The sequence below is a fragment of the Scatophagus argus genome, chromosome 5, assembly GCF_020382885.2.
Source record: "Scatophagus argus isolate fScaArg1 chromosome 5, fScaArg1.pri, whole genome shotgun sequence".
NCBI lineage: Eukaryota > Metazoa > Chordata > Actinopteri > Scatophagidae > Scatophagus > Scatophagus argus.
Window position 1 is genome coordinate 25890286 of NC_058497.1, and position 27596 is coordinate 25917881.

A 27596-nucleotide genomic window follows, 5' to 3' on the forward strand; every position below is an offset into this window, starting at 1 on the left:
TCAGTTCCTCCACGGTTAAGTTAATGAGATACACGGAAATGTTTGTGAGACCGTCCTCCAAAGCCAAATCATGACTCTGGTGGATACTGCGTTATAGAGAGAACAAGAAAGTGATGAAAGATGAAAGTGACATATTTTGTCATTGGAGGGAACTCACTCCAACAAAATTCGTGCTCTGCATTTAACCCACCCAAGTGACGTGCACACACACACAGCAAACCCGGGGCAGTGGGCGACCGCGTGCAGCGCCCGGGGAGCAGTGGGGGTTAGGTACCTTGCTCAAGGGTACCTCAGCCATGGACACCGGGACGGGGAACCGAACCAGCGATCCACCGGTTACGGGTCCGACACCCTAACCGCTGATCCACGACTGCCCCACAGAGGGAGGAAGTCAGGTCAGCAAAACATCACACTTCAAAGTCACAGGCCGCTGTTCACTTCCTGAAATTAAACAGACTTTGTCTTATCTGCCTCAGTTAAATTCAAACCTTGTTCATCAAATAAAGATTCCGGTGGCCTTTGCTGATGTTGCTGTATGAGTTCCTCAAGGTTCTTCTCTCAGCAACGGATATTTTTCACATCTTTGTCAAGAGATTCAACTCCCCAGTATTTCACAAGGACAAAGCCAAAAATGTGAGAAAAATCAAATGTCCACCCCTCCCAAACCAAACTATACTCGAATCGAGTGTCGGGTTAAACATATTAAGAAGCTCCCGAATGGAAGTAGAAACGACCAAAGAAAGTTTGAATTGCTTCAGTCATGGCAAAGCAGTAAGTGAAAAATGTTAAGTCTATCTGTTGCTACTGCTAACGATGGTGACGTAGGACTGACCTGTCGGGAATATAAAAGCTGATGCTGCTAGAGCTAACGGCTGGAATGGACTGCAGTTTTCTGGAGGATTAGTGAAGGGGAGATGAATGGTTTTGTAATTTTAAGATGCGTGTCATAGCGTATATCTATTGTTTTTTAAAATCTGTGTTTTGTTTTGTTTTGTTACTTTTGATATCTTGACAAGAACCCTTTATATCGAAACAAATATTTTTTTCTTGGGTAAGTGATGAGAACAGCTGTTTTCAACACTTGTAGTGGTTTGTCTCATCGAACAAGAATGATGCTAAATTCAACCCCATCAAATGTCTCATACTTTATTCTTGAAACTTATTTGCATGTTGGAAACTTAAGGTACTTGTTTTTCATGTTAACTGCACTGCTTTACTTTGTTATTCTTGTTGTCAACACGTCACTCATTGTGGTTATCTGTATGAACAGAAGCTTACATGAACCTATGTACATTTTCCTGTGCAGCCTGTTTGTAAATGAACTGTATGGTAGTACAGGGTTGTTTCCATTCCTGCTGGTTCAGATCCTCTCTGACGTTCACACTGTTTCTGTTCCCTTCTGTTATCTGCAGATCTTCTGTTTGTACACATATGCACATGTAGAGTTTAGTAACTTAGCCGTCATGTCTTATGACAGATATCTCGCTATTTGTTATCCTCTACAATATAACACACGTATGACATCAAACAAGGCAGCCATTTTTATTGTTGTAATATGGTTGTACTCTTTTGTGAAATTTTTAATTACTTTGTCCTTAAACATCCGTTTGCACCTTTGTGGAAACATCATAAACAGTTTGTATTGTCATAACTACCTTGTTGTCAAGTTGGCTTGTTCTGACACCAAAGTGAACAACATTTATGGACTTTTTGGCATTGGTCTCACTGTCTTAGTCCCTCTCATTCCAATCCTTTTCTCTTACACAAAAATTCTTAAAGTTTGTTTTTCTGGTTCTAAGCAGACCAGACAGAAAGCTGTCAGTACCTGCACACCTCACCTGGCTTCTCTGCTCAACTTTTCATTTGGTTGCTGCTTTGAAATACTTCAGAGTAGATTTGATACGACTGGTGTACCCAGTATGCTGCGAATCCTTCTGTCTCTGTACTTCCTCATCATACAGCCTCTTCTCAATCCAATCATGTACGGACTGCAAATGACCAAAATTCGACATACATGTAAACAATTGCTCTGTTATAAAATGTTGACTGGACACAGACATACTGTGTCAGTACATTAAAAAGGTCATCATTACTCATTCTTCAAATGATCTACAATCATCCTGGTCCCTCAAGAAACCCTTAATCTCAAGACAAAATGACTTCAGACCCCTCGCCTTGACATTGGTGGTCATGAAATCTTTCGAGGCATTAATGTTGGCTCACCTGAAGGACACCAAAGGCCTCCTGATGCTCCTTCCCCTTGCAATTTGTCTCCAGGCCAGCGAACGATGCAGAGACTTGGACTGCGCTACATCCTGCAACACGTCGACTTGCCAGGGACAAAGCATCCTGCCAGCAAACGGTTCAACACCATCATCTCAGAAATATTCTGCCACAAATTCACCCAGCTCCCAATCACATCCAGCATCCGGTCAAACAGCACTGGAGTCCCACAGGGATCTGCACTCTCCCCACTGTTCGTCTCCCTCTGCAAATCCTCTGGAGACCGTCTGTTGAACTTACTTACTTAAACTCCTCGTTTGCAGACCACACAACATTCATCAGCCTTATTCAGGATGGTAAGAAGTGTGCACACAGACAGAAGGTTGAACAGCCGGTAAGAATCAGAAGTATTTTGATTCTGATTGTGATTCAGGTTTAGAACAACTTGACCACTGTCTCTCCCAGAACCTAAATGGGCACCCAACTAAACTCTGACACCAAAAAGGCCCCATAGAGAATGTACTTCCTGTTCCAGCTGAGGGCCAATCCAATCTGTTCTTGGCTCATTCTATTTGGATCGGCTATCTCTCAAAGACATTTCCATTACATTACTCTGCCACAGTAGGTATCTCTCTGTACAACTGCAGATGTTTTAGTGTTTGAGTCAGGAAGAAGCACAAAGTACGAGACAATAGACTGAACATCTGGTCCGTATCCCCTGGAGCCCCTGAGGAGGACGACCTGTAAATCCTGCAAGGACAACAACTGACCTTCAAAGCAAAGATGGAGGCCAGCCAGCAACTGGTTTACATGCAGCAACATTCTTGATAAGTCAAAGTATGTTGTGAATGAGGGAATGAACGTGAAAGAATGTCATCAAAAGGAGGTAAAAAGCTGAGTTTGATGACATCCTCGATAAGAAACAAATCGCTCCCCCATCCTTGTGTTTACCAGGACATCGGATTCCCCCCAGAAAGCTGAACAGCAGTTGAAATGATAAATTCTTCTTTAACTTGGGAACGTAATGTACTCATTGCTGCTTGTGGCAGAGCAGCCATCGTTTTGCTCAGTTTTCACAAATTAATCAAAACGTGCACTCAGCGCAGTAAAACATGCCTCTGATATGTTTATTTTTTAATGTTGTTAAAATGCAGTACAGACTTTGAGCTCAAATGAAACAAGTGCACATAAATTAGATGAATAACAGAAATAAAAAATCTTTATTTTCTTTTGGGGCAAAAATAAATTGAATACAATACTTATTATTGTTATCATTTAGCAGTGCTGACAGGAAAGTTTCTAAAACGTGAGGGACCTTTAATGAGGTCAGTCTGCTGCCTTGAACCCTTTAAAACAAGCAGGAAAGGTTTCAGCTCAGTTGCGAGGGACTCAGTCTGACTGCAACAAGTGAATGTTAGCTTTCACACTGTGTTAAAAGATTTGTTTTGTAAATTTGGGGATTTTCACATTTAAGTTCTTTACCATAATTTTCTCTTGCGTAAATACATATTATTGTTTGTGTATTTCATGGTTGAGCTTTTGCAGGAAATCTGTGTTAAAATGTAAAATTTCATCCACTGAAATAAGCTGTGGTTGCTTTACAAGCTGAAATGAAGATGAATGGAAACTCAACTCGGCCTTTATATTTCATACTTGCTGCCTACTTTGACACTGGGCTTTTTAGATATTTAAACTTTCTTATTATCATATCTTTATATATTTTAATTATTTGCTCCAATTTATTTCTCATCATGGTTATCTGCATGAACAGAAGCTTACATGAACCTATGTACATTTTCCTGTGCAGCCTGTTTGTAAATGAACTGTATGGTAGTACAGGGTTGTTTCCACTCCTGCTGGTTCAGATCCTCTCTGATGTTCACACTGTTTCTGTTCCCTTCTGTTATCTGCAGATTTTCTGTGTGTACTCTTATGTGTGTGTAGAATTTTTCAACTTAGCCATCATGTCTTATGACAGATATCTCGCTATATGTTGTCCACTACAATATAACACACGTATGACAAATAACAAAACTGCCACACTTATTGTTGTGACCTGGTTTTGCTCTTTTCTTGTAATTTTTGTCACAACATTCTTAAGTTACTCTTTGGAGCTGTGTGGGAACATCATTGATAACCTTTACTGTTTAAACTACTCCATTGTGAAACTGGCCTGCTCTGAAACCAGAGCCAATAACATTTATGGACTTTTTGCCACTTTTCTCACAGTGTTTGGTGCTTTAATTTTAATCCTTTACACATACATGAAGATTCTTAAAGTGTGTTTTTCAGGTTCTAAACAGACGAGACAAAAAGCTGTGAGTACCTGCACACCTCACCTGGCTTCTCTCATCAACTTCTCCTTTGGTGTTTGTTTTGAAATATTACAAAGCAGATTTGATTTGAAAGGTGTGCACAGTATGTTGCATATTGTTTTATCCTTGTATTTTCTGACGTGTCAGCCGCTCTTTAACCCTGTGATGTACGGACTGAACATGACCAAAGTCCGTACTATATGTAAGTCTGTTTTAAAATTCTGTCGGAAAGTGAATCAGATTGATTGAAAGAAACAACAAATCAATTAATATCCGCTGCTGACTTTGTGCATGAAAAGGTCAAATTAAACATTCATGTTTGTGGGTTAGAGTGTCATATTAGGAAATACTCTAATGAGCATTAATCATGCACTTGTTTTTGGTAAACAAGAAATAAAATGTATTTGCTCAGCCTGATCTCAAAGCAGTAAGTACATACAGTTCATCAGGTTCACTACTTTTTTTACTGCATTGTTTCCATAGATCAGTATTATAGCTTTCATTTAAATTATTCAGATTCAGTTAAATGCACACACTGTAACTAATTTTCCTGTTAAATTACAGTAAACTACTGGCAGCTACAATTGTCAGCTTCAAACTGTTATTTTACGGTGTATCTACTGTGATCTACAACAACAGTTTAATACTGTAAAAATATTACAGTACTGTGCTGTATGGAAAATAAACATTACAGTATTATACTGTCAGCTCTTTGTTGCCATTATACCGTTATTTTACAGTTCCTACAGTATTCTCCAATAACAACTTATTACTGTAAAACTAGGTTGAACACTGTAGAATGTGATCTTCACAGTGATATAAGCTAATGAATTAAAAGTTTCACATTTAAAAATGAAAACCCCAAAAATAATGATAAATGAACAGAATACCACGGAAATAGCTCAGACAAGAGATGGCTTGTGGGCAGACAAACAGTGGGCATGTATTAAAGCTAAACATTTTTAGTGTCCATAAGAATCCATAAGAACACCATTAACATAACATTACATGTATTTAACTTTGTATTGTCCTCCCGGATAAAAACTGAGTGGGTTTGGTTTGACTGTTTGGAAAGCATAAAGTACAAATCTTCAGCCAATCCCACTTTAATAACTTTACTGGAAGTTTGTTTCCTGCTTTCCTGCACCAATTGCATAGCAACGAAGAAAAAAACTGAGTAAACGCTAACTTTATTTCACACATTCCATTAACATCAACTACTGAACATATCATATAGTCCAAAAATGAACTTGGTAATTTGACAGTTTGATCTGAACTATATTGGCTACATAAAGCCCCACTCAAAGTCCATCACATTTTTTATGAGAGTGACGACCTGGGGAGAGACTGTTGTTGTCCTTCTTGTGGACCAGCTTCCCTGTCTCTTTGACACCACCTTCCCCTGGCTGGTCTTTCTTCCCCTCTCAGGGTTAATTCCCACGAAGTGCCTAAAATGTAATAATAGAGAAAATATATAAGATATTAGAATATGTATTCCTGCAGGTCTTACCACATATGTTGCAAATTTTCATGTTTTCTCTACTACTACTAATCTCACCAACACACAATATTTAAGCTACTCTGTCAAGGAAAATAAAAGCATTGCATCAACAACTAGCTAACTAACTGTTCTCCCTATAAACTCCTATAACTCGTTTTACTCGAAAGAGTACCACTACAAATGGTAAAATAGAACGTTGCAGCCCACCATAAGTAGATTTGACAACAAATCAGTCAAGGACCACAATAAAATCTTGGACATTTGATTAGACTGCAAATTTAGTGAACCGCTAATGACCTTGCCAATTTATGCTAACTTAAGTAACGTGCCTCAACAGAGAGCTAAACATTTGTCCATATAGTTTAACTTATGCTAGCTTGAGGCATGTAATTTTGAGTCAGTCTTTTCGGCAGAAAAACAGTCAATAAAATGTTAATCTTTTGCAAGATTATATTTACCTTCTTAAGAAAGTCACGGGATCAGGATAGATGAGGGTATGCTGCGCAGTTGACGAGAGAACCGCGAGAAAACAGCGGGTGGCGGCTTCAAGTCTGATTTAAAAAAATACTGTATCATACCGTAAGATCATACGGTAGCTTGCTGTAAAATAAAAGATTTTACAGAAGCTTACTGTTAAGATTTTTTCCCTCGAAGACATGAGAATTTACAGTATTCAACAGTATTAATGAAAAACGGTACACTACTGTACCAAATATCCCGTATTTTTACAGCAATTTGTTACAGTGCAATGTGTGAGATATTTTCTGACTTCCTGTTCTCTTTTGAAAACAAAAAATAATAAATCTAATTTTCTTAAACAGCTACGCACTGTAGTTTCTAATAAAACATTACTCAAACAAGGAAAGGAAATAGTGCATTTGTTGGGGACTATTTTCAGTGACAGATGAATCCACACTTGGTGCTCTAGAGAGTATTGACATATGTGAGTCCAAACGAAACACAGTGTGTCAATTTGTCATTGACATATTTTAAAGATGGATGGCTCCAAAAAGTGAAGCCCAAACATCTGGCCGCCTCCTGGTGGCTGCCTGCAGTACAACTCATAAACTCCTCCCCCTCCCACTCAATACAGCAGCTCCACCTCCCAGTCACTACTGCACAGACTCTGGCTCCAAATGACATCACCAGATCAAGATGGCAGCACTGGTATGTGGGGAAATTTTGGCTTCAATTTTGAACAGTGGCAGGAAGTGAAGGTACATCAAAGGTGTTCGGAGAGCAAGAGAGGAAAATATGAAGTTCAGTCAAATCATTTTTATTTAACCCCAAATCACAGACAGGAACAGGTCCCAGGGTAAAACCCCATACTGAGAAAGAATTTGGTGACAGTGGAAAAGAAAAACTTCCTTTTAACAGGCAGAAACCTTGAGCAGAACCAGACTCAGTCTAGATGAACTTCTGCTGCGACCACCTGGGAGGGAGAGGGTGGAGAGGAGAGACAGGGAGATGGAGAGAGACAGGAGAGGGGGAGATAGAGAGAAAAAGGAGAGGGAGAGAGGAGAGACAGGGAGGATAGAGAGAACAGTGCAGAGCAGGAACAGCAGGATCCAGGCAGGGCCATAGAGGGTTCTGGATCCAGCAGCAGTACCAGGCCTCAGGAGGGCGGGGTAGGAGATTCTGGATCCAGCAACATGCTCCAGAAGTGCTGAGAAAAGATGGAACACAAGAGCTCCGGGGGAGAGGACGAGTTAGTGCTGTACCGGTGATGGGACATGATGAGTGAGTCCTCCTGCTCTGAAAGCTCAGTGTCTAAGGATCTCCCCCAGCTATCTAAACCTATAGCAGCATAACTAGGGGTTGGTCTAGGCAGAGCCTGAACAATCCTAACTATAGGCTTTGTCAGAAAGGAGGGTTTAGGGGAAGTCTATTCTTAAACATAGAGAGGGTGTCTGCCGCCCGAAGTGAGGCTGGTAATTCGTTCCACAGAAGAGGAGCTTGATAACTGAAGGCCCTGACTCCATATCTACATTTGGAGATTTGTGATATTACCAGTAAGTCTTAATCTAAGGAACACAGCACCCTAGAGGGCTGATATGGTTCAGTGAGATCAGTGATATATGATGGTGCCAGACCATGCACAGCTTTGTAGATTAGGAGGAGAAATTCTACTCTAAATTTTACTGGGAGCCAATGTAGAGAGGCCAACATACAGAGGCGTGACCACATTTCACCTAAATGTGGTCACGCCTCTTAGTCTTAGTCAGAACACGAGCAGCAGAATTCTGAATGAGCTGCAGAGTCCTGAAGGACTTTTTAGGGCATCCTGACAAAAAAGAGTTACAGTAATCCAGCCTGGAGGTAACAAAAGCATGGATGAGCTTCTCAGCAGCATCTAAAGAAAGGACATGCCTGATTTTTGCAATGTTACGAAGGTGGAAGTAGGCAGTACTAAGGCAGGAGCAAGTCCTTTATGAAAGGGTATATCATTAGCTAAAGATTGTCTAAGAAGTTTTGGACCATCTAGTAGAACCTCAGTTTTGTCTGAGTTCAATAGAAGAAAGCTGTGGGCCATCTAGGACTTAATCTGTGCAACACAGGATTGCAGTTGTGTTAGCTGATTGCTTTCATCTGGCTTTATTGATAAATACAACTGGGTGTCGTCAGCATAACAGTGAAAATTTATAGAGTGCTTTCTGATCACACTGCCTAGTGGGAGCATAGAGATTGTGAATAGGATCGGGCCAAGCACAGAACCTTGTGGAACACCATGGCTAATCTTAGTTGGGATTTACATGTACAAAGTGATGTCTGTCTGATAGGTAGGACTTGAACCAGCTTAAAGCAGTTCCATATTCCATGTTCCTTATTGGTAGCCACTGTGTCCCTCATGCCTCCCCCCCATACATGCAACCCGACCCAAGCTGCCTGTTGAGCTTGGGTCTTTGTCTACAGGTTCCCACCACAACAAGGTAGTAATTTCACTGAGTCTTCACAGAGCCCTTTGCCAGTGAAAGGGATTCAGCCAAGAAAGTGAAGGTGAATGTTCTCGGACCAGTGGCTAATTTCAAAGATGTACATGTGCAGTTGAGCAACACAGCAGAGAATGTCTACTGAATGCCATAGGACCTGTGATTTGATAGGGGCTTGATGAATCAGGGAAGGGCATATCATTAATAGCAAGACCAAATCAGTTTTCACTGAATTTTCAAATTAAAACAAGGTCAGCAAAAATCTCAATTCTAGGAATTCAAAGAAGTAGTGTGGACGCTTTGCTGTCCTTGTGCTGCTGTGACAATGAGAATTTCTCCACTGTGGACGAATACAGGCCTCTCTTGACTGGTCTTATCTCATCTTATTGTAAATGTTATGCCTTTCAAAACGTAAACATATTCTTGTGGATGTAGAATCCAGACGCTTTGTCAAGCCAAGGAGGAGCCCTACAGAAGTGGGACAGAATCCTGTACAACTGGACCAGAGACACACTGACAAAAGAGCTTAGAGGAGCAAAGATCTGCCATGCTGAAGAGTTGAAAAACAGGTTTGCACAAAATGACTATGCATTCAGTATCTGTGAAGAATACGTGTGTCAGTTCTTTCAGGGATGAATGAATAAATCACTGGAGCTGTGTGAAGTTCCACCCTGCTTCAAATGAGCTACGGTCATCCAAGTCCATCTCTAAGCCAAAATAACTACAGGCCCCTTGCCCTGACATCTGTGGTCATGTAATCCTTTGAGAGACTGGTGTTGACCTACCTGAAGGACATCACAGGCCCACTTCTGCCCCCCCTGCAGTTTGTCCACAGAGTCAATACAGGATTGCACTACAATCTGGATCACCTTGATTTCTCAGGGACAAATGCTAGGATCCTGTCAGTTCAGCATTCAACACCATCATTTCTCCATAGTCACCCAGCTCACTGTTCCTGCCTCCACCTGACAGGGGATCACAACCTTCGACAGAATCAGAGGCAGCAGATGATGCTGGGGGGAAAAAAGGAAAGAGCCCCCCCAACAGTGCACCTCATCACCATACTCAGCAGTACTGTGTGTGCTGTGGAAACCTTCAAGCCCAGCACCTAAAACAGGCATCCAACATGGACTGACACCAGAAAGGTCCAGCAGAGGATGTACTTCCTGTTCAAGCTCAGAATGTCCATCTTGCGTCAGGAGCTGTTGAGCCAGTTCTATTCTACAGTAACCCAGAGTAGAACTGAATCAGTTGTTCTTTGTTCATCCATCACACCACCAAACAGGACAGGAACAAACTACAGCAGTTATCGGGACCTGCAGCTTTGTGTGGAAGGTCCCCTGGAGGGTCCTCCTCACTTCTGCTGGGGTCACGCTGAGGGGCTCTTCACCAGGTGGGGGGGGTGAGTCTGGTGCTGAGGGGGGTGTCCGGGTCCTCAAAGCGGGCGTAGAAGTTGTTGAGAGCTTCAGGCAGAGAGGGGTCCCTGGGGCATTGTGCATCTTTGGTGTTATGGTCTGTGATGCACTTTATGCCCCTCCACATACTCCGTGGATCGTTGGATACAAAGTGTCCCTGGATCCTCTGGGCGTATGTCCAGGTATAAAGTCTGCATTGAGCTGTAGCACAGCAGGTAGCTCCACTGTGTGTAATGTGATCATGTTTCATTTACAGATTGAAGAATGATGCTAAATTCAACCTTAACCACCTCATCATACTTTATTCTTGGAGCTTACTTGCATGTTGGAAACTTAAGGCACTTGTATTTTACATTAACTGCACTGCTTTACTTTGTTATTCTTGTTGTCAACACGTCACTCATTGTGGTTATCTGCATGAACAGAAGCTTACATGAACCTATGTACATTTTCCTGTGCAGCCTGTTTGTAAATGAACTGTATGGTAGTACAGGGTTGTTTCCATTCCTGCTGGTTCAGATCCTCTCTGACGTTCACACTGTGTCTGTTCCCTTTTGCTTCCTACAGATTTTCAGTATATATACTTATGGGAGTGTAGAGTTTAGTAACTTAGCCGTCATGTCTTATGACAGATATCTCGCTATTTGTTATCCTCTACAATATAACACACGTATGACATCAAACAAGGCAGCCATTTTTATTGTTGTAATATGGTTGTACTCTTTTGTGAAATTTTTAATTACTTTGTCCTTAAACATCCGTTTGCCACTTTGTGGAAACATCATAAACAGTTTGTATTGTCATAACTACCTTGTTGTCAAGTTGGCTTGTTCTGACACCAAAGTGAACAACATTTATGGACTTTTTGGCATTGGTCTCACTGTCTTAGTCCCTCTCATTCCAATCCTTTTCTCTTACACAAAAATTCTTAAAGTTTGTTTTTCTGGTTCTAAGCAGACCAGACAGAAAGCTGTCAGTACCTGCACACCTCACCTGGCTTCTCTGCTCAACTTTTCATTTGGTTGCTGCTTTGAAATACTTCAGAGTAGATTTGATACGACTGGTGTACCCAGTATGCTGCGAATCCTTCTGTCTCTGTACTTCCTCATCATACAGCCTCTTCTCAATCCAATCATGTACGGACTGCAAATGACCAAAATACGCAAAACATACAAACATCTGTTCTGCTATAAAACCCTGACTGTTCAGACAGACTGAAAATGTAAAAAATGTAAATTATTAATTATCTATCGCCTTGAAATGTGCAGACTGAATGTGGAAAATGTGCCAGTGTCTTTCTGTCACTGTTCATGTGATGATGATGTAATGTCATGAAGTTCACAACTGAAAATTAACTGTTTTGTTTCAACTTAACTTGTCCATTCTCCAGATTATTTTTGCTAAAGATTGAGATCAGAGGACACCCTTTCATCGTCATGTAGACTTGTTACACTTGTTCCTTAACTTATAAACTGACCCGTAAGTTATCATGTTTAAGCGTTAATTTACTGTGATTAACCACTTATTATTAAGAAGTCTAAACCAGTACATCATGACAACCATCTGTTAAAAACATGAAACACCTAAACACAAAAATTTAAAGATTTTTATGTGAAAGGAACAGCAGAAAAGTGATTATTAACAACAATTCATTTTCACTGGGGTATGAAAATAATGCAAACAGCAATATTCTTAAATATAGAAAAACAAAACAAAAACTACTGGATGTGCAAGAATTTAAAGATACATTCCACTCATAAATATCAATATCAAATCTACCAGTCAATTAATTTAAAAATATACTATTAAGAAGTAAGAAAATTATTAAAACTACAAAGATTCAGATGTTCACAAATCTAATTTTGCATCATGACAATAAAAAACAGCTCATATCAACGAGGCAGAGCATTTGCCACGCATGCTCATATCAGAACTTAATATCCTAAAATGATTTTATAAAAAGTGTACAATCAGAAATAAGAAAGTGAAAATATTTGGAGCCTACTTGAACACTCCTGAGTTAAGTCAAGTCATATATATATAAATACTGTATGTGTATATATATATATATATATATCTATATTACATATATTATTGTGGTGTATGACGGCTCCAAGTGTCCCCCTCAATTTCATTGTCCCATGTACAATGACAGTAAAGATTATTCTATTAATTATTTTTCCATTTATTAACCTTTTTGCTCACTTTTGCGAGGATGATTTTGGCCTTCCTGTCATCCACAATTTTAACATCAGAATATAACACCTGAATCTTTGAAAGTTTAATAAAATTTGCATTTAAACTTATACTAAGCAGAATTTGTCAGTGGTTTGTAAACACACCAAAACTGCATTCTGGGATTGAAATTTACCAATTGACTCTTTCTCCATTATTACTGATGAACAGAAACGAGGGCAGCGGAGTCGATACTTGTTTTTATTTATGTTTATTTTTCTTTATTTCTATTTTTTTGGAAGGAAAATCCTGATTATATCTTTAACTTGGTACAAAAATGGATTGACTGATATTGTAAGAACATTTCTACTCTTAATGTATACGGCTTAACTAACTTTAATAGGTTAGAGACAAATATCATTTTTTAAAGCAAACTTATTGTTTTGGCGGGAGCTCAGCAGTTACTTTCCCATTCTTGTCAAACAAGTCAGCTGAAAGATCACAGAAGTTGAATATTCAACTTTATTGTTACTTTAATCTAAACTGAACACCCCTTGCCTGATCTTGCTCTGGGGTGGCCTCCGTAAACACAATAAATGAGAAAGGCCCTCTTTGGAGCCAGTGTTTGGTTTGTCGATTCTGGGATACTGTAGATTTTTTAAATTATTATTTTACCCATTTTAACCAGGTTGGCCATAAAACAAAAGGATTCTTAGTTTATACACAAATGAAAACATTGCTATGAAAGCAGCTACATTTCCTAGAATTTGCCAACTTTTTTCGTAGGTTTATTGGGAACTTTAGTTCAGTGGCTGCCACTGTGACCAGACAGAAATTTGTTAAGGCTGCTTTTATTTGGCCACCTGAGGCAGATGAGGCCTTTTAATTCCTCAAAACCATGTTCTCCACACCAACCCGTGCTGCCAATTCATTGTTCAGGTCTGCGCAACTGACACAGGTGTAGGAGCTGTGCTCTCTCAAGACCCAGAGTTGAGTAATGAACTCCATCCTTGCACCTTTTCCCCCCATCGCCTGATCCCTGCTAAGCACAAGTACGATGTGGGGAATTGTGAGTTGTTAGCTGTAAAAGTAGTCTTGGAGGAGTGGCAACACTGGCTGGAGGGGGCTGAGGTTCCTTTTTTGGTTTGGACAGATGACAATAACCTTGCTAATATTCAGTCCACCAAAAGGCTGAACTCTAGGCAGGCCCGGGGTCAGAGTCAGATAATGAGGTTGCTCCAGAACCCATCCTCCCCTCCAAGGTGGTCATCGCCACAATCTTTTGGGAGATTGAGTCAGTAGTTTGGGAGGCTCCAAGCCAGGAACAGAACCTCCTGACTGCGTATATGTTCCTGCTTCAGCCTGTTCCCAGGTGCTTCAGTGGAACGTAATGTACTCATTGCTGCTTGTGGCACAGCAGCCATCGTTTTGCTAAGTTTTCACAAATTAATCAAAACGTGCACTCAGCGCAGTAAAACATGCCTCTGATATGTTTATTTTTTAATGTTGTTAAAATGCAGTACAGACTTTGAGCTCAAATGAAACAAGTGCACATAAATTAGATGAATAACAGAAATAAAAAATCTTTATTTTCTTTTGGGGCAAAAATAAATTGAATACAATACTTATTATTGTTATCATTTAGCAGTGCTGACAGGAAAGTTTCTAAAACGTGAGGGACCTTTAATGAGGTCAGTCTGCTGCCTTGAACCCTTTAAAACAAGCAGGAAAGGTTTCAGCTCAGTTGCGAGGGACTCAGTCTGACTGCAACAAGTGAATGTTAGCTTTCACACTGTGTTAAAAGATTTGTTTTGTAAATTTGGGGATTTTCACATTTAAGTTCTTTACCATAATTTTCTCTTGCGTAAATACATATTATTGTTTGTGTATTTCATGGTTGAGCTTTTGCAGGAAATCTGTGTTAAAATGTAAAATTTCATCCACTGAAATATGCTGTGGTTGCTTTACAAGCTGAAATGAAGATGAATGGAAACTCAACTCGGCCTTTATATTTCATACTTGCTGCCTACTTTGACACTGGGCTTTTTAGATATTTAAACTTTCTTATTATCATATCTTTATATATTTTAATTGTTTGCTCCAATTTATTTCTCATCGTGGTTATCTGCATGAACAGAAGCTTACATGAACCTATGTACATTTTCCTGTGCAGCCTGTTTGTAAATGAACTGTATGGTAGTACAGGGTTGTTTCCACTCCTGCTGGTTCAGATCCTCTCTGACGTTCACACTGTTTCTGTTCCCTTCTGTTATCTGCAGATTTTCTGTGTGTACTCTTATGTGTGTGTAGAATTTTTCAACTTAGCCATCATGTCTTATGACAGATATCTCGCTATATGTTGTCCACTACAATATAACACACGTATGACAAATAACAAAACTGCCACACTTATTGTTGTGACCTGGTTTTGCTCTTTTCTTGTAGTTTTTGTCACAACATTCTTAAGTTACTCTTTGGAGCTGTGTGGGAACATCATTGATAACCTTTACTGTTTAAACTACTCCATTGTGAAACTGGCCTGCTCTGAAACCAGAGCCAATAACATTTATGGACTTTTTGCCACTTTTCTCACAGTGTTTGGTGCTTTAATTTTAATCCTTTACACGTACATGAAGATTCTTAAAGTGTGTTTTTCAGGTTCTAAACAGACGAGACAAAAAGCTGTGAGTACCTGCACACCTCACCTGGCTTCTCTCATCAACTTCTCCTTTGGTGTTTGTTTTGAAATATTACAAAGCAGATTTGATTTGAAAGGTGTGCACAGTATGTTGCATATTGTTTTATCCTTGTATTTTCTGACGTGTCAGCCGCTCTTTAACCCTGTGATGTACGGACTGAACATGACCAAAGTCCGTACTATATGTAAGTCTGTTTTAAAATTCTGTCGGAAAGTGAATCAGATTGATTGAAAGAAACAACAAATCAATTAATATCCACTGCTGACTTTGTGCATGAAAAGCTCAAATTAAACATTCATGTTTGTGGGTTAGAGTGTCATATTAGGAAATACTCTAATCAGCATTAATCATGCACTTGTTTTTGGTAAACAAGAAATAAAATGTATTTGTTCAGCCTGATCTCAGAGCAGTAAGTACATACAGTTCATCAGGTTCACTACTTTTTTTACTGCATTGTTTCCATAGATCAGTATTATAGCTTTCATTTAAATTATTCAGATTCAGTTAAATGCACACACTGTAACAAATTTTCCTGTTAAATTACAGTAAACTACTGGCAGCTACAGTTGCCAGCTTCAAACTGTTATTTTACGGTGTATCTACTGTGATCTACAACAACAGTTTAATACTGTAAAAATATTACAGTATTGTGCTGTATGGAAAATAAACATTACAGTATTATACTGTCAGCTCTTTGTTTCCATTATACCGTTATTTTACAGTTCCTACAGTATTCTCCAATAACAACTTATTACTGTAAAACTAGGTTGAACACTGTAGAATGTGATCTTCACAGTGATATAAGCTAATGAGTTAAAAGTTTCACATTTAAAAATGAAAACCCCAAAAATAATGACAAATGACAAGAGATGGCTTGTGGGCAGACAAACAGTGGGCATGTATTAAAGCTAAACATTTTTAGTGTCCATAAGAATCCATAAGAACACCATTAACATAACATTACATGTATTTAACTTTGTATTGTCCTCCCGGATAAAAACTGAGTGGGTTTGGTTTGACTGTTTGGAAAGCATAAAGTACAAATCTTCAGCCAATCCCACTTTAATAACTTTACTGGAAGTTTGTTTCCTGCTTTCCTGCACCAATTGCATAGCAACGAAGAAAAAAACTGAGTAAACGCTAACTTTATTTCACACATTCCATTAACATCAACTACTAAACATATCATATAGTCCAAAAATGAACTTGGTAATTTGACAGTTTGATCTGAACTATATTGGCTACATAAAGCCCCACTCAAAGTCCATCACATTTTTTATGAGAGTGACACCTGGGGATTGACTGTTGTTGTCCTTCTTGTGGACCAGCTTCCCTGTCTCTTTGATACCACCTTCCCCTGGCTGGTCTTTCTTCCCCTCTCAGGGTTAATTCCCACGAAGTGCCTAAAATGTAATAATAGAGAAAGTATATATGATATTAGAATGTGTATTCCTGCAGGTCTTACCACATATGTTGCAAATTTTCATGTTTTCACTACTACTACTAATCTCACCAACACACAATATTTAAGCTACTCTGTCAAGGAAAATAAAAGCATTGCATCAACAACTAGTTAACTAACTGTTCTCCCTATAAACTCCTATAACTCGTTTTACTCGAAAGAGTACCACTACAAATGGTAAAATAGAACGTTGCAGCCCACCATAAGTAGATTTGACAACAAATCAGTCAAGGACCACAATAAAATCTTGGACATTTGATTAGACTGCAAATTTAGTGAACCGCTAATGCCCTTGCCAATTTATGCTAACTTAAGTAACGTGCCTCAACAGAGAGCTAAACATTTGTCCATATAGTTTAACTTATGCTAGCTTGAGGCACGTAATTTTGAGTCAGTCTTTTCGGCAGAAAAACAGTCAATAAAATGTTAACCTTTTGCAAGATTATATTTACCTTCTTAAGAAAGTCACGGGATCAGGATAGATGAGGGTATGCTGCGCAGTTGACGAGAGAACCGCGAGAAAACAGCGGGTGGCGGCTTCAAGTCTGATTTAAAAAAATACTGTATCATACCGTAAGATCATACGGTAGCTTGCTGTAAAATAAAAGATTTTACAGAAGCTTACTGTTAAGATTTTTTCCCTCGAAGACATGAGAATTTACAGTATTCAACAGTATTAATGAAAAACGGTACACTACTGTACCAAATATCAGTGCAATGTTACAGTGCAATGTGTGAGATATTTTCTGACTTCCTGTTCTCTTTTGAAAACAAAAAATAATAAATCTAATTTTCTTAAACAGCTACGCACTGTAGTTTCTAATAAAACATTACTCAAACAAGGAAAGGAAATAGTGCATTTGTTGGGGACTATTTTCAGTGACAGATGAATCCACACTTGGTGCTCTAGAGAGTATTGACATATGTGAGTCCAAACGAAACACAGTGTGTCAATTTGTCATTGACATATTTTAAAGATGGATGGCTCCAAAAAGTGAAGCCCAAACATCTGGCCGCCTCCTGGTGGCTGCCTGCAGTACAACTCATAAACTCCTCCCCCTCCCACTCAATACAGCAGCTCCACCTCCCAGTCACTACTGCACAGCCTCTGACTCCAAATGACATCACCAGATCAAGATGGCAGCACTGGTATGTGGGAAATTTTGGCTTCAATTTTGAACAGTGGCAGGAAGTGAAGGTACATCAAAGGTGTTCGGAGAGCAAGAGAGGAAAATATGAAGTTCAGTCAAATCATTTTTATTTAACCCCAAATCACAGACAGGAACAGGTCCCAGGGCAAAACCCCATACTGAGAAAGCATTTGGTGACAGTGGAAAAGAAAAACTTCCTTTTAACAGGCAGAAACCTTGAGCAGAACCAGACTCAGTCTAGATGAACTTCTGCTGCGACCACCTGGGAGGGAGAGGGTGGAGAGGAGAGACAGGGAGATGGAGAGAGACAGGAGAGGGGGAGATAGAGAGAAAAAGGAGAGGGAGAGAGGAGAGACAGGGAGGATAGAGAGAACAGTGCAGATCAGGAGCAGCAGGATCCAGGCAGGACCATAGAGGGCTCAGGATCCAGCAGCAGTACCAGGCCTCAGGAGGGCGGGGTAGGAGATTCTGGATCCAGCAACATGCTCTGGAAGTGCTAAGGAAAGATGGAACACAAGAGCTCTGGGGGAGAGGACAAGTTAGTGCTGTATCGGTGATGGGACATGATGAGTGAGTCCTCCTGCTCTGAAAGCTCAGTGTCTAAGGACCTCCCCCAGCTATCTAAACCTATAGCAGCATAACTAGGGGTTGGTCTAGGCAGAGCCTGAACAGTCCTAACTATAGGCTTTGTCAGAAAGGAGGGTTTAGGGGAAGTCTATTCTTAAACATAGAGAGGGTGTCTGCCGCCCGAAGTGAGGCTGGTAATTCGTTCCACAGAAGAGGAGCTTGATACTTGAAGGCCCTGGCTCCATCTCTACATTTGGAGATTTGTGGTATTACCAGTAAGTCTGAATCTAAGGAATACAGCACCCTAGAGGGCTGATATGGTTCAGTGAGATCAGTGATATATGATGGTGCCAGACCATGCACAGCTTTGTAGATTAGGAGGAGAAATTCTACTCTAAATTTTACTGGGAGCCAATGTAGAGAGGCCAACATACAGAGGCGTGACCACATTTCACCTAAATGTGGTCACGCCTCTTAGTCTTAGTCAGAACACGAGCAGCAGAGTTCTGAATGAGCTGCAGAGTCCTGAGGGACTTTTTAGGGTATCCTGACAAAAAAGAGTTACAGCAATCCAGCCTGGAGGTAACAAAAGCATGGATGAGCTTCTCAGCAGCATCTAAAGACAGGGCATGCCTGATTTTTGCAATGTTACGAAGGTGGAAGTAGGCAGTACTGAGGCAGGAGCAAGTCCTTTATGAAAGGGTATATCATTAGCTAAAGATTGTCTAAGATGTTTTGGACCAACTAGTAGAACCTCAGTTTTGTCTGAGTTCAATAGAAGAAAGCTGTGGGCCATCTAGGACTTAATCTGTGCAACACAGGATTGCAGTTGTGTTAGCTGATTGCTTTCATCTGGCTTTATTGATAAATACAACTGGGTGTCGTCAGCATAACAGTGAAAATTTATAGAGTGCTTTCTGATCACACTGCCTAGTGGGAGCATAGAGATTGTGAATCGGATCAGGCCAAGCACAGAACCTTGTGGAACACCATGGCTAACCTTAGTTGTGATTTACATGTACAAAGTGATGTCTGTCTGATAGGTAGGACTTGAACCAGCTTAAAGCAGTTCCATATTCCATGTTCCTTATTGGTAGCCACTGTGTCCCTCATGCCCTCCCCCCCCGTATATGCAACCCGACCCAAGCTGCCTGTTGAGCTTGGGTCTTTGTCTACAGGTTCCCACCACAACAAGGTAGTAATTTCGCTGAGTCTTCACAGAGCCCTTTGCCAGTGAAAGGGATTCAGCCAGTAAAGTGAAGGTGAATGTTCTCGGACCAGTGGTTAATTTCAAAGATGTACATGTGCAGTTGAGCAACACAGCAGATAATGTCTACTGAATACCATAGGACCTGTGATTTGATAGGGGCTTGACGAATCAGGGAAGGATATATCATTAATAGCAAGACCAAATCAGTTTTCACTGAATTTTCAAATTAAAACAAGGTCAGCAAAAATGTCAATTCTAGGAATTCAAAGAAGTAGTGTGGACGCTTTGCTGTCCTTGTGCTGCTGTGACAATGAGAATTTCCCCACTGTGGACGAATACAGGCCTCTCTTGACTTATCTTATCTCATCTTATCGTAAATGTTATGCCTTTCAAAACATAAACATATTCTTGTGGATGTAGAATCCAGAGGAGCCCTACAGAAGTGGGACAGAATCCTGTAAAAAAAAAAAAAAAAAAAAAAAAAAAAAAAAAAGGGGCAGTCGTGGATCAGCGGTTAGGGTGTCGGACCCGTAACCGGTGGATCGCTGGTTCGATTCCCCGTACCGATGTCCATGGCTGAGGTACCCTTGAGCAAGGTACCTAACCCCCACTGCTCCCCGGGCGCTGCACGCGGTCGCCCACTGCCCCGGGTTTGCTGTGTGTGTGTGCACGTCACTTGGGTGGGTTAAATGCAGAGAACAAATTTCGTTGGAGTGAGTTCCCTCCAATGACAAAATATGTCACTTTAATCTTTTAATCTTAATCTGTACAACCAGACCAGAGACACACTGACAAAGGAGCTTAGAGGAGCAAAGATCTGTCATGCTGAAGAGTTGAAAAACAGGTTTGCACAAAATGACTATGCATTCAGTATCTGTGAAGAATACGTGTGTCAGTTCTTTCAGGGATGAATGAATAAATCACTGGAGCTGTGTGAAGTTCCACCCTGCTTCAAATGATCTACAATCATCCAAGTCCATCTCTAAGCCAAAATAACTACAGGCCCCTTACCCTGACATCTGTGGTCATGTAATCCTTTGAGAGGCTGGTGTTGACCGACCTGAAGGACATCACAGGCCCACTTCTGCCCCCCCTGCAGTTTGTCCACAGAGTCAATACAGGATTGCACTACAATCTGGATCACCTTGATTTCTCAGGGACAAATGCTAGGATCCTGTCAGTTCAGCATTCAACACCATCATTTCTCCATAGTCACCCAGCTCACTGTTCCTGCCTCCACCTGACAGTGGATCACAACCTTAGACAGACCCAGAGACAGCAGATGAAGCTGGGGGAAAAAAGGAAAGAGTCCCCCCAACAGTGCACCTCATCACCATACTCAGCAATACTGTGTGTGCTGTGGAAACCTTCAAGCCCAGCACCTAAAACAGGCGTCCAACATGGACTCTGACACCAGAAAGGTCCAGCAGAGGATGTACTTCCTGTTCAAGCTCAGAATGTCCATCTTGCGTCAGGAGCTGTTGAGCCAGTTCTATTCTACAGTAACCCAGAGTAGAACTGAATCAGTTGTTCTATGTTCATCCATCACACCACCAAACAGGACAGGAACAAACTACAGCAGTTATCGGGACCTGCAGCTTTGTGTGGGTTTATCCCCTGGAGGGTCCTCCTCACTTCTGCTGGGGTCACGCTGAGGGGCTCTTCACCAGGTGGGGGGGTTAGTCTGGTGCTGAGGGGGGTGTCCGGGTCCTCAAAGCGGGCGTAGAAGTTGTTGAGGGCTTCAGGCAGAGAGGGGTCCCTGGGGCATTGTGCATCTTTGGTGTTATAGTCTGTGATGCACTTTATGCCCCTCCACATACTCCGTGGATCGTTGGATACAAAGTGTCCCTGGATCCTCTGGGCGTATGTCCAGGTATAAAGTCTGCATTGAGCTGTAGCACAGCAGGTAGCTCCACTGTGTGTAATGTGATCATGTTTCATTTACAGATTGAAGAATGATGCTAAATTCAACCTTAACCACCTCATCATACTTTATTCTTGGAGCTTACTTGCATGTTGGAAACTTAAGGCACTTGTATTTTACATTAACTGCACTGCTTTACTTTGTTATTCTTGTTGTCAACACGTCACTCATTGTGGTTATCTGCATGAACAGAAGCTTACATGAACCTATGTACATTTTCCTGTGCAGCCTGTTTGTAAATGAACTGTATGGTAGTACAGGGTTGTTTCCATTCCTGCTGGTTCAGATCCTCTCTGACGTTCACACTGTGTCTGTTCCCTTTTGCTTCCTACAGATTTTCAGTATATATACTTATGGGAGTGTAGAGTTTAGTAACTTAGCCGTCATGTCTTATGACAGATATCTCGCTATTTGTTATCCTCTACAATATAACACATGTATGACATCAGACAAGGCAGCCATTTTTATTGTTGTAATATGGTTGCACTGTTTTGTGAAATTTTTAATTACTTTGTCCTTAAACATCCGTTTGCCACTTTGTGGAAACATCATAAACAGTTTGTATTGTCAAAACTACCTTGTCGTCAAATTGGCTTGTTCTGACACCAAAGTGAACAACATTTATGGACTTTTTGGTACTGTTCTCGGTGTCTTAGTTCCTCTCATTCCAATCCTTTTCTCTTACACAAAAATTCTTAAAGTTTGTTTTTCTGGTTCTAAGCAGACCAGACAGAAAGCTGTCAGTACCTGCACACCTCACCTGGCTTCTCTGCTCAACTTTTCATTTGGTTGCTGCTTTGAAATACTTCAGAGTAGATTTGATACGACTGGTGTACCCAGTATGCTGCGAATCCTTCTGTCTCTGTACTTCCTCATCATACAGCCTCTTCTCAATCCAATCATGTACGGACTGCAAATGACCAAAATACGCAAAACATACAAACATCTGTTCTGCTATAAAACCCTGACTGTTCAGACAGACTGAAAATGTAAAAAATGTAAATTATTAATTATCCATCGCCTTGAAATGTGCAGACTGAATGTGGAAAATGTGCCAGTGTCTTTCTGTCACTGTTCATGTGATGATGATGTAATGTCATGAAGTTCACAACTGAAAATTAACTGTTTTGTTTCAACTTAACTTGTCCATTCTCCAGATTATTTTTGCTAAAGATGGAGATCAGAGGACACCCTTTCATCGTCATGTAGACTTGTTACACTTGTTCCTTAACTTATAAACTGACCCGTACGTTATCATGTTTAAGCGTTAATTTACTGTGATTAACCACTTATTATTATTATTATTAAGAAGTCTAAACCAGTACATCATGACAACCATCTGTTAAAAACAATTAAAAAAATTAAAGATTTTTATGTGAAAGGAACAGCAGAAAAGTGATTATTAACAACAATTAATTTTGACTGGGGTATGAAAATAATGCAAACAGCAATATTCTTAAATATAGAGAAACAAAACAAAAACTACTGGATGTGCAAGAATTTAAAGATACATTCCACTCATAAATATCAATATCAAATCTACCAGTCAATTAATTTAAAAATATACTATTAAGAATTAAGAAAATTATTAAAACTACAAACATTCAGATGTTCACAAATCTAATTTTGCATCATGACAATAAAAAACAGCTCATATCAACAAGGCAGAGCATTTGTCACGCATGCTCATATCAGAACTTAATATCCTAAAATGTTTTTATAAAAAGTGTACAATCAGAAATAAGAAAGTGAACATATTTGGATATATATACAGTACATATATATATATGTATGTATTTACATTTTTTGTGGTGTACGACGGCTCCAAGCATCCCCCTCAATTTCATTGTCCCATGTACAATGACTAGTAAAGACTATTCTATTCTATTAATTATTTTTCCATTTATTAACTTTTTTGCTCACTTTTGTGAGGATGATTTTGGCCTTCCTGTCATCCAGAATTTTAACATCAGAATATAAATTCAGAAATTTTACAAAAAAAATCTTAATCTTTGAAAGTTTAATAAAATTTGCATTTAAACTTATACTAAGCAGAATTTGTCAGTGGCTGTTTGTAAACACACCAAAACTGCATTCTGGGATTGAAACTTACCAATCAACGGAAACGAGGGCAGCGGAGTCGATACTTGTTTATTTTTTATATGTTTATTTTTCTTTATTTCTTTTTTTTTTAAGGAAAATGATGATTATATCTTTAACTTGGTACAAAAATGGATTGACTGATATTGTAAGAACATTTCTACTCTGAATGTATACGGCTTAACTAATTTTAATAGTTTAGAGACAAATATCATTTTTTAAAGCAAACTTATTGTTTTGGCAGGAGCTCAGCAGTTACTTTCCCATTCTTGTCAAACAAGTCAGCTGAAAGATCACAGAAGTTGAATATTCAACTTTATTGTTACTTTAATCTAAACTGAACACCCCTCGCCTGACCCTGCTCTGGAGTGGCCTCCATAAACAAAATAAATGAGAAAGGCCCTCTTTGGAGCCAGTGTTTGGTTAGTCGATTCTGGGATACTGTAGATTTTTTAAATTATTATTTTACCCATTTTAACCAGGTTGGCCATAAAACAAAAGGATTCTTAGTTTATACACAAATGAAAACATCCACACCAACCCGTGCTGCCAATTCATTGTTCAGGTCAGTGCAACTGACACAGGTGAAGGAGCTGTGCTCTCTCAAGACCCTGAGTTGAGTAATAAACTCCATCCTTGCACCTTTTCCCCCCATCGCCTGGTCCCTGCTAAGCACAAGTACGATGTGGGGAATTGTGAGTTGTTAACTGTAAAAGTAGTCTTGGAGGAGTGGCGACACTGGCTGGAGGGGACTGAGGTTCCTTTTTTGGTTTGGACAGATGACAATAACCTTGCTAATATTCAGTCCACCAAAAGGCTGAACTCTAGGCAGGACCGGGGTCAGAGTCAGATAATGAGGCTGCTCCAGAACCCATCCTCCCCTCCAAGGTGGTCATCGCCACAATCTTTTGCGAGATTGAGTCAGTAGTTTGGGAGGCTCCAAGCCAGGAACAGAACCTCCTGACTGCGTATATGTTCCTGCTTCAGCCTGTTCCCAGGTGCTTCAGTGGAACGTAATGTACTCATTGCTGCTTGTGGCACAGCAGCCATCGTTTTGCTAAGTTTTCACAAATTAATCAAAACGTGCACTCAGCGCAGTAAAACATGCCTCTGATATGTTTATTTTTTAATGTTGTTAAAATGCAGTACAGACTTTGAGCTCAAATGAAACAAGTGCACATAAATTAGATGAATAACAGAAATAAAAAATCTTTATTTTCTTTTGGGGCAAAAATAAATTGAATACAATACTTATTATTGTTATCATTTAGCAGTGCTGACAGGAAAGTTTCTAAAACGTGAGGGACCTTTAATGAGGTCAGTCTGCTGCCTTGAACCCTTTAAAACAAGCAGGAAAGGTTTCAGCTCAGTTGCGAGGGACTCAGTCTGACTGCAACAAGTGAATGTTAGCTTTCACACTGTGGTATTTTTCACATTTAAGTTCTTTACCATAATTTTCTCTTGCGTAAATACATGTTATTGTTTGTGTATTTCATGGTTGAGCTTTTGCAGGAAATCTGTGTTAAAATGTAAAATTTCATCCACTGAAATATGCTGTGGTTGCTTTACAAGCTGAAATGAAGATGAATGGAAACTCAACTCGGCCTTTATATTTCATACTTGCTGCCTACTTTGACACTGGGCTTTATAGATATTTAAACTTTCTTATTATCATATCTTTATATATTTTAATTGTTTGCTCCAATTTATTTCTCATCGTGGTTATCTGCATGAACAGAAGCTTACATGAACCTATGTACATTTTCCTGTGCAGCCTGTTTGTAAATGAACTGTATGGTAGTACAGGGTTGTTTCCACTCCTGCTGGTTCAGATCCTCTCTGACGTTCACACTGTTTCTGTTCCCTTCTGTTATCTGCAGATTTTCTGTGTGTACTCTTATGGAGCTGTAGAATTTTTCAACTTAGCCATCATGTCTTATGACAGATATCTCGCTATATGTTGTCCACTACAATATAACACACGTATGACAAATAACAAAACTGCCACACTTATTGTTGTGACCTGGTTTTGCTCTTTTCTTGTAGTTTTTGTCACAACATTCTTAAGTTACTCTTTACAGCTGTGTGGCGACACCATCAACAAAGTTTACTGTTTAAACTACTCCATTGTGAAACTGGCCTGCTCTGAAACCAGAGCCAACAACATTTATGGACTTTTTGGCACTTTTCTCACAGTGTTTGGTCCTTTAATTTTAATCCTTTACACATACATGAAGATTCTTAAAGTGTGTTTTTCAGGTTCTAAACAGACGAGACAAAAAGCTGTGAGTACCTGCACACCTCACCTGGCTTCTCTCATCAACTTCTCCTTTGGTGTTTGTTTTGAAATATTACAAAGCAGATTTGATTTGAAAGGTGTGCACAGTATGTTGCATATTGTTTTATCCTTGTATTTTCTGACGTGTCAGCCGCTCTTTAACCCTGTGATGTACGGACTGAACATGACCAAAGTCCGTACTATATGTAAGTCTGTTTTAAAATTGTGTCGGAAAGTGAATCAGATTGATTGAAAGAAAAGCTCAAATTAAACATTCATGTTTGTGGATTAGAGTGTCATATTAGGAAATACTCTAATCAGCATTAATCATGCACTTGTTTTTGGTAAACAAGAAATAAAATGTATTTGCTCAGCCTGATCTCAGAGCAGTAAGTACATACAGTTCCTCAGTATTATAGCTTTCATTTAAATCAGAATCAGTTAATTGCACAATGTGTGTGATATTTTCTGACTTCCTGTTCTCTTTTAAAAACAAAAACTATATTACATTTAATAAATCTAATTTTCTTAAACAGCTACGCACTGTAGTTTCCAATAAAACATTACTCAAACAAGGAAAGGAAATAGTGCATTTGTTGGGGACTATTTTCATTTAGCCCCAAATCACTAAATTTTATTTAGTAATGCAGTGCACAAGATATGAGAAAAACAGAAAAAACGAGTATTTCACAGCCATTTCAGCAAATGCAGCAGGTGACGCTGGACGTTCCCTCCAGCAACCGCAAGCACTGACTTGTGTTTATGGGACAAAGGAAGAATTCAATTCAATTCAGTTCAGTTTTATTTAAAGTGTCATTTCATAACAGAGTTATCTCAAGACACTTTACAGGTGTGTAAACAACACTATTCAAAAAAAAAAAAAAAAAAAAAAGAGAATCAGAGAGAAACAGGTCCCAGGGCAAAACCTCACACTGAGTAAGCATTTGGCGACAGTGACGAGGAAAAACTTCCTTTTAACAGGCAGAAACCTCAAGCAGAACCAGACTCAGTGTAGACGGCCTTCTGCTGTGACCGCCTGGGAGGGAGAGGGGGGAGAGGAGAGACAGGAGAGGGGGGAGAGACAGGAGAGGGGGAGAGGAGGGCAGGGTAGGAGATTCTGGATCCAGCAGCTCCAGAAGTGCTGCCGTGATATATGATGGTGCCAGACCATGCACAGCTTTGTAGATTAGGATGAGGATCTTAAATTCTACTCTAAATTTTACTGGAAGCCAATGTAGAGAGGCCAGCACAGGTGAAATGTGGTCACGCCTCTTAGTCTTAGTCAGAACACGAGCTGCAGAGTTCTGAATGAGCTGCAGAGTCCTGAGGGATTTTTTAGGGCATCCTGACAAAAGAGAGTTACAGCAATCCAGCCTAGAGGTAACAAAAACATGGATGAGCTTCTCAGCAGCATCTAAGGAAAGGACATGCCTGATTTTTGCAATGTTACGAAGGTGGAAGTACGCAGTCCTCGAGATTAGTTTTATGTGCATGTTGAAAGACAAGTCCTGATCAAACCTAACACCAAGATTCTTTACAGTGGTGCTTGAGGCAGGAGCTAGTCCGTTATGAAAGGGTGTATCATTAGCTAAAGATTGTCTAAGGTGTTTTGGACCAACTAGTAGAACCTCAGTTTTGTCTGAGTT

At 39.9% G+C, this 27596-nt stretch overlaps 6 protein-coding genes across 6 annotated transcripts; all 6 read left to right on the forward strand.

The window, feature by feature from the left end:
* The first annotated feature begins 384 nt into the window (after positions 1 to 384).
* LOC124058724 (olfactory receptor 11A1-like) lies at positions 385 to 2115 on the forward strand. The gene has a single exon (XM_046388255.1). It carries the CDS (start codon positions 1059 to 1061, stop codon positions 2076 to 2078), a length of 1020 nt encoding a protein of 339 aa, XP_046244211.1. The 5' UTR covers positions 385 to 1058; the 3' UTR covers positions 2079 to 2115.
* A 1724-nt stretch (positions 2116 to 3839) lies between these two features.
* LOC124059241 (olfactory receptor 11A1-like) lies at positions 3840 to 4950 on the forward strand. The gene has a single exon (XM_046389091.1). The coding sequence runs from the start codon at positions 3840 to 3842 to the stop codon at positions 4785 to 4787; it is 948 nt and encodes a 315-aa protein (XP_046245047.1). The 3' UTR covers positions 4788 to 4950.
* A 5587-nt stretch (positions 4951 to 10537) lies between these two features.
* On the forward strand, positions 10538 to 12026 carry LOC124058738 (olfactory receptor 10A6-like). The gene has a single exon (XM_046388266.1). The coding sequence runs from the start codon at positions 10649 to 10651 to the stop codon at positions 11600 to 11602; it is 954 nt and encodes a 317-aa protein (XP_046244222.1). The 5' UTR covers positions 10538 to 10648; the 3' UTR covers positions 11603 to 12026.
* Positions 12027 to 14426: 2400 nt separating this feature from the next.
* LOC124058737 (olfactory receptor 11A1-like) lies at positions 14427 to 17205 on the forward strand. Its single transcript, XM_046388265.1, has one exon. The coding sequence runs from the start codon at positions 14536 to 14538 to the stop codon at positions 15487 to 15489; it is 954 nt and encodes a 317-aa protein (XP_046244221.1). The 5' UTR covers positions 14427 to 14535; the 3' UTR covers positions 15490 to 17205.
* Positions 17206 to 21346: 4141 nt separating this feature from the next.
* Positions 21347 to 22557, forward strand: LOC124059242 (olfactory receptor 10A3-like). The gene has a single exon (XM_046389092.1). It carries the CDS (start codon positions 21604 to 21606, stop codon positions 22555 to 22557), a length of 954 nt encoding a protein of 317 aa, XP_046245048.1. The 5' UTR covers positions 21347 to 21603.
* Positions 22558 to 24514: 1957 nt separating this feature from the next.
* On the forward strand, positions 24515 to 26238 carry LOC124058741 (olfactory receptor 10A6-like). Its single transcript, XM_046388270.1, has one exon. The coding sequence runs from the start codon at positions 25250 to 25252 to the stop codon at positions 26201 to 26203; it is 954 nt and encodes a 317-aa protein (XP_046244226.1). The 5' UTR covers positions 24515 to 25249; the 3' UTR covers positions 26204 to 26238.
* Positions 26239 to 27596: the final 1358 nt, after the last annotated feature.

Coding starts and splice junctions, on each gene's coding strand:
- LOC124058724 (XM_046388255.1), top strand. CDS start 1,059: ATGAGAACAGCTGTTTTCAACACTTGTAGTGGTTTGTCTCATCGAACA.
- LOC124059241 (XM_046389091.1), top strand. CDS start 3,840: ATGAATGGAAACTCAACTCGGCCTTTATATTTCATACTTGCTGCCTAC.
- LOC124058738 (XM_046388266.1), top strand. CDS start 10,649: ATGATGCTAAATTCAACCTTAACCACCTCATCATACTTTATTCTTGGA.
- LOC124058737 (XM_046388265.1), top strand. CDS start 14,536: ATGAAGATGAATGGAAACTCAACTCGGCCTTTATATTTCATACTTGCT.
- LOC124059242 (XM_046389092.1), top strand. CDS start 21,604: ATGATGCTAAATTCAACCTTAACCACCTCATCATACTTTATTCTTGGA.
- LOC124058741 (XM_046388270.1), top strand. CDS start 25,250: ATGAAGATGAATGGAAACTCAACTCGGCCTTTATATTTCATACTTGCT.